The following is a 7,452-nucleotide window of genomic DNA, read 5'->3' as shown; positions in this document are numbered from 1 at the left end:
ACAAGACAAGTGCATGAAAGACGGTGCCTTTAAGGTAAGAACTCTGTGAAGGAAAACTAAAAACTGACCTAAGAATTGTTCCACACTAAAAAAAAAAAACAATAGAATTGTTTACACCAAACAGTAATTTCATTGTTTTCAGTGTGCAGAAGCTACAAATGTTGGTCATTCCCAGTATAAGATAAGGTAGGTTACGTTCTTAGAAAATCACATGACTTACCAATAGAAAAGATGACTGTCCACTTTCTCATAGGAATTTCAACCTTATAGAAATCCTTCCCACAAAAAAAAACAAAAATCGCACGTGATACCAACTAGTCAGGACAATAATTAGCTAGAACAAAATGAATTTAGAGACTTTTATGATCGATGTTTTGTGATACAACCACATCTGCGTATATAAAATTTTTGAAAACAATTATGTTAAAAAAGAATGTAGAAAAGAGGTAGAAAGCCCGCATACTACATTTTCCTCCTCCCTTTACCTTCAAGCCATCCTGGTTTTAAAATTTAAAAACTAATTTAATAAGTCCATGCATCAGACAAGAAATCAGAAGAACTTTCTTGTGGATCACTCTGTTTATATACATTGTGAATTACTTTACTTTATATATTTATTTCATTGTTGTACTTATTCCATTAGTATTGGTATATATATTCCAATGGAACATTCTATAATGTAATAATAATAAAATAACACAATATCGTGTATAGCAATTTGTGGAAACTACAGTAAATGGAACAAACTGTCAGTAGTCTGATATTAGAGAAACTAGTTTCGACACTTTCGTGCGTCCTCTTCAGTCTCACGTTGTCTTCTGGCAGGAAAGAAACTGGTCAACAAACGCCTACGGTACCCCTGATCTTAGAATTCCCTTAAGGACACAGGAGGTCAGAAAGTTGTTAAGTTTAAAGTGACATTGGGAGGTGTTGAATTTAGGCAGGCTTTTGATTAAACAACTTTCGACGATTCTTCTTTTTATGTAGTTATCCGTTTTGTACTAAAACAATGTTAAAATATTCAGTAAAACTGCATAATTGGAGATATTCAATCATAACCAATAAAATACTGGGTATAACAAGTTTACATTTGGTATAACATAAGCTATTATTGGTAACAAAATTTTACTTTCTACATATAATTTCAACCACTCACAAACATTTTGATTCAATCCAAATGAAATATCACTCACTACCATTAAAGAAAACTATATTTTCTCTCAAACGTAGTGTGATTCTATTTATTACTCTTATCTCTTCAACGAAAATCCACTACCAGCTGAATATTTTAGTGTTAAACTTAATTATTTTCTCACCAACATTAATTCAAATGTCTGTTCAGTTGTGCAATATGTTACCATGACATACGGAAAGTGTTAATTTCAATCTTTTCTGGAAAGATTAACAAACTTTGCAAACTTTGTGATACAGGCAAACTGTACATCTTCACAATACCCAATACCTTGTAACTCAGAGAATAGCTGGCTATTGAAACTAGCTCCCTGATTCATGTGAATTCTTCAGGTTCCCAATATCAGGCCATCAAATTTTCAGCCAACACATCTGCAATGGATTGTGCTGAACTATCAATGGATAAGCCTCAACCCACTTAGTTTCAATTTCCAGGAAAGGAAAAGTTATATCCATGGCTATTCTCTGTAAAATAGAGCCAACAAATCTCTGATAGAATTTACCCTGTTTTGGTCAGCTTTTCCTCTGGGCATTGCATCTGTACAATGTTTACACTACTGCTTAACATCTTGACTCAAATGTGGCCAGTGGAACCATAGATGAATTAGCACATGTGCATGTAACACCTTGGTGGACTCTAGTAGATATATTATACAAAGTCTGAAGAATATCCTGCCTCCAAGTTAAGGGAACCAATAGTTGCAAACAGTTTCCCTATAAGCTGCACGGCTATGCGACCACACAACAACCAATCAAGTGCCGCGCACATCCTCAGTAATAATGAGTAGTCTCAACACATTGACGGTCTTAATGACCCTTGCAGTCGATAGGCTTAAATCCTAAATAATCGACTGGTAGCATTATAAAGTGACCTAATGATCAAGTAGGGTCGATTGTCTAAAAATACCCCCCTACTAATAAATAACTAGTAGTGCACATCTGCACATTGCCTTGTTACTGGTGCACATAGAAAAAATTCATTCCGCACATAGATTGAAAAAATTAGAGGAAACATTGGTTGTAACACAGGTTTAGGACCACGTGCTAGTGGTTGGTAATAATTGTACATCACACCTCCCTGCATTCGTAGTTGCTCATGCAAGTAACGCCGATTATATGCTGTTGTGCTACATTCCTCAACTTGTGCTGGCCATGCTTTATCCTGCTGCTTGGTAAGAAGCACACTTGCTAGTTCTGGGTTCTTAAGTTGCTCTTCCTGGATTTTGAAAATTCATAAGCCACTTCAACAATGCATGATTCAGCTGCTAAGTGTACTTTCTTCCTTACAGATAGTGCCAATAGTATATAACGTAAAGTCCATAACTGTAAGCAGTTCTGTCTTTGTTGAGCAGTATCTGCATTCAGGAGCCATGAGCATACAATTAGCAAATGCTATTTCATGTTTCACTCAATCCTGAGACTTTGATAACACTGCTCTAATTACACTATTGCTGGAATCGAAATCCAACAAGAACTCATAGTCCTGTGATAGATATGCCAATACTGGAGCTTCAACTAAGGCATGCTTTAGGAACAGAAACGCTTACTTACATTCCTCAGCACATCTAAGATGTACATCAGCTTTACTAAGAGAAGATGATGGTGTGGCAATCTAGGAGAAGTTGGCCACAAACTTTTGGTAATCTGGCGCAAAAACCAAGAAAACTGGGGCCTTCTAATTTGCTCACAGATTGAGGCTCTCCATTCTAGTCTATCACCTATTGCAAAATGTCGGACAAATGTTTCTTCATTTCTCATGTTTTCAAGTTTTAAAACTAACAACTGAATTTAAAGTGGGTCCAAAACATTTTGGTGACTGATGCAACACATGTGAATAAAGAAATTCGAATACTAAAAATATAACATCTTAATCTTATGTTTAGTGTTTGTTTTAGCCCAAAGCTATTTTATCGTGATAAGTTCTCAAGTTTACCGTTGAGTCAATCGTGGAACCTAGTAATAATCATAGATAATTTCTTGTTCTATGTAGAAAACTATAAAACTGGTTGTTATTGGTCACATATCGCAATGTTTACTTTGGATCGTACACGTTATATTAAAACCGAAAACATACAAGTTCATATCGAAATTTTGGTCAAAGCTAAAGTAAAAACATCTGGAAATTTTTGTGTTTTTGAAATTTTCAAATTACTCCAAAATATATTAAAACCTTTTTATTTTATTTTATTTGCGAACAATTATTTTCGACATACATTTACTTACAGGTAGAGGGGGTTTATGAGTTTTGGAGCGTTCAAAATACAAGATCAAACTTGTTTTAGATACGTAACTTAATATTGAAAACCCTTTACGATAACGATTTTGAAACATTGTATTTGTATGCTAAGGTGTGTAACTTGTAAAATTTTGCCTACCTTTAAAGTTACCGCTTCTAGCATGCAAATTTAGACAAAGAAAAAGCTAAGTATTGTCTTGGCCGTTTCAACAAATTAACTTTTAATTTATTTTAAGTTATTAAAACTAACTAACTTTGTTAAGTACAACTACAATTTACAAAGTAACAAAGACCTATGTTAATTTTATTAATTATTTGAAGTTTAAATATACAAAACGTCAAAAGTAAAATATTCAGCAAAGAATGACGGACAGAATCATTGTTCTGGTGGATATGGACTGTTTCTACGTTCAGGTAGAACAGAGACTTAATCCCGCATATCAAGGGAAACCGTGTGCTGTTGCTCAGTATAATACATGGCAGGGTGGAGCGTAAGTGAAATATATATATATATTCACACATTAACAGTTGCTGTGCATAAAAATTAATGTATATAAATATATATTGCGTCTAGACCAGTACTATATGATATCTGTCGTATCCCAACCGTCCTGATACTGTGTGATAGTGATACAGTGAATGAGTGATGGTGGCAAAAATATAATGGATGAAGCAAATATGTAGTTGATATAGCATTTTGTTTTCAATTACGGATCCTTAGAAATATATATATATATATAGAGAGAGAGAGAGAAATTCCTATATAGTTGGCATCTGACTATCTACTCTGGAAAATAAAGATGAAATTTAAAAAAGTTTTATTTTAGTTTTTGATTGGTAAATTTCTGTGTAGAAGTTCTGTGTGAATCTTTTTAGTTAAATTTGTTTTGAAAAAAAAATTATCTTTATAAAAGATTTGTAACACTTGTTAACACATTCAAATAGATGATTAATATTATTGAAATTCGTTTTTCTACTGATTTTTTAAACTCCCAACATAAGCTGTCACATTTCATTAACCTAGAACCATTAACCATGTGCTAGCACCTTCTAAAGGTAAAGCCTACTGTATGGCTCTGTTATGCTTATTCTATATTTGTTTTTAAGTAATGTCACATGACATGAGACATTTTTAATATTATATAAGAGCTACATAAGACCACATTTGGAGTATGCTGTACAAGTTTGATCACCATACCTAAAAAAGATATTGATGCCTTGGAACGAGTGCAAAGAAGAGCCACGAAACTGGTTCCTGAGCTAAAGGATAAAGCATATGAAAAGAGACTGAAGAGATTAAATCTAACTACACTGGAGGAGAGGAGACATAATAGAGACCTTTAAGATTATCAAGGGGTTTGAAAATATAAATGCTGAAATATTAATTATAATGAATCCAAGGGATCTGGCAAAAATATACAAAAAACATTGTAATAAGGAAATAAGAAGAAATTTCTATACACAAAGAGTAGTAAACAAATGGAATGAAATAGTCAATCATGATAGAGATATTCTGGAGGCAACATCGGTGAATGCTTTTAAGACCATATATGATAAATATAAAGACTGTCAATTTCAAACATCTAATTGTTAAAGAAAAGAAATAAGAATAAGTAGTGATGAACTTCATATTGTTATTTCTGGAGGGGCAGGCAACAAGCACTAATAAGTGCACTCAAACTCGCTTATTATTATTATTGTGAAATGTGAATGTCACAGATTTATACTTCAACAATCAGTAATAGGTATAAAGTACATGGTAATTACCTGCTTTATCTTCCTGTTGTGTTTGACCCAAAACACTGACTTCATTATGATGCTACTACATTTATCTTTGATTTTGTTATAACGAAGAATTTACATTAATTACTAATATGTAAAATTAAAGACTAAAAGCTGTACAAAAAAATGTTATCAGTTCAAGGCTGTTTCAATTTGTTTGAAATTAAATTGAGTCAATATAACCTGAAACATACCTAAATTCTGAATGTAATATAAGAGTAAAGGTACTACTCCTGATAGCTCAGCTAGGAGAACCCTAGTGTCAAGATTTCCAGCTTCACTCACAGCAGTAGTTAGTTTTTATTTCTAAAAATGGTGACTAAGCTTTCTGTGAGAATTCTAATGTGCTATGAATTGATAAACAAATATAGTGAAATATGAAAGATATGTGCTGTGTAAGTGATATGTAGTCCTGTGAAGTAAAACTATTGAGATATAATTAACATATGTATAGATACAGTTGCATGGTGGTATAGTAAATCACTCAGTGAGGATTTGTTGGGAAGTTTTAAAGCTAATGCTTTGTTGCTTGTCTTATAGAAAAAATAAAGGAAAGATACATCCATTACTTCAGAAAATGATTATTTTGTCCTTTGTAAAAACTAGAAGTAAAAATTATTTTCTTGATAAAAAATCAGTTGTATAAGACTGTGTACTGAAAAAAACATTTCTAAACTTAGTCTGATTGCTGTGAATTATGAAGCTCGAGCATTTGGTGTCACCCGAAATATGCGTGGAGATGCTGCCAAGTCCCTATGCCCTGATCTTCATCTCTTTCGTGTGCCTGAGGTTCGTGGTAAAGCAGATCTACAAGGTAAAAACTAACATTTGTTTGCTGTCTGTAAATTATAAAGAAGTTTTGGATGTTTGTAAAGTCAAATTTGAGAGTAAAGAAATATTTACTATTATATTTCCAGAGTATATCTCTGTAATGTTAGGAATTATTAGGTATTAAGTAAATACTAGTATATTTTCAGGTGGAACACTTGAAAAGAATGAATGTGTACTAACCTATACATGAAGGCAATATTGGAATAAAGAAACATGCTGAGTATGTTGAAAAGTGAACATCAAGTATAAATGAATGTTGAAAATTATTATCTTCTGATCAAAGCAAGCTACCTACATAGATCAGAACTAAAAATTATTCCCATAATGATTCTACAGAAAAATTTTGAGTTTTTTCTTTTTTGGCCAATTAAAATACATTAATTTTTTAGCAGTATTCATTATAATAAATAAATATTTTTATTGCAGTACAGAATAAATACTAAATATATAATTTTCACGTTTGACACTTACGGTGTAAAAGAATATTTCTAATTATTGTGCAGAAATAAATGTTATTTTAGGAACTAAAAATTGATAGAAAATTCATGTTAAATGTTTTGTTTGTAGACTAAGCATTTATATAAATGAATAATAAGTATTATGTGTACAGATTATATATCTTCAGTATATTTTCTCTACGTGTGAAGTATTCTTTGGTTTTTTTGTTTATATCCATTATAATAAAAAATTGCATCAATATGGCTAAAGATCATTTACTCTTCATGCACTGAAACAATAAAACAACTAACTGGAACATTGGAATGAAATTAAAATATAGCCCCTCACATCCATTTACCTATTAATTTATTACTTGCATATTTTTTTAAAGTAGGAAATGTACTTGTACTTTAAATGGTATTTATTTTTGTATTCAACTTCATGTATTAAACATTTAAATGCCTTCCAAACTCAAACCATTTTCATAATTGTTTATCCATTTAAACTTGATATTTTGGAGATCCATCTTAGTTCCTCTACTAAATTTCATTGAAATTGGTTTAGCCAGTTCCTCTCAACAAATTGTGACACTAGACAGATGGACAACTATGCTTTATATTTAGAAATATTACATACACCTCACCTTCAGGCAAGTCATTGCAAAAGTTTTTAACCGAAACATAATTGTGGATGAATGATATTCTAAAGAGTATTGACCAGAAAGTTATTCAAATGTTTGTTATAAATAATGAACAACAAAGATCCAAAAACAGCTATCCAAACTTTTGTTGTGAGTGATGGACAACAAAGATCCAAGAACAGCTATCCAAACTTTTGTTATGAATAATGGACAACAAAGATCCAAAAACAGCTATCCAAACTTTTGTTATGAATAATGGACAACAAAGATCCAAAAACAGCTATCCAAACTTTTGTTATGAATAATGGACAACAAAGATCCAAAAACAGCTATC

General features: G+C 32.0%; 1 protein-coding gene across 1 annotated transcript in view; it reads left to right on the top strand.

Annotated features, from left to right (window-relative positions):
- Nucleotides 1-3,434: 3,434 nt before the first annotated feature.
- LOC106473542 (DNA polymerase eta-like) overlaps nt 3,435-7,452 on the top strand; it is a 25,265-nt gene continuing 21,247 nt past the window's right edge. Inside the window, 2 exon segments of the mRNA XM_022401957.1 lie at nt 3,435-3,918; nt 5,890-6,017. Coding sequence (XP_022257665.1) covers nt 3,791-3,918; nt 5,890-6,017 — 256 coding nt within the window. The 5' untranslated portion in view covers nt 3,435-3,790.

The sequence above is a fragment of the Limulus polyphemus genome, unplaced genomic scaffold (assembly GCF_000517525.1).
Source record: "Limulus polyphemus unplaced genomic scaffold, Limulus_polyphemus-2.1.2 Scaffold6260, whole genome shotgun sequence".
Classification (NCBI taxonomy): domain Eukaryota; kingdom Metazoa; phylum Arthropoda; class Merostomata; order Xiphosura; family Limulidae; genus Limulus; species Limulus polyphemus.
Note: the sequence above shows the minus strand (reverse complement) of the source record. Positions and strands in the feature narration are given on the sequence as shown.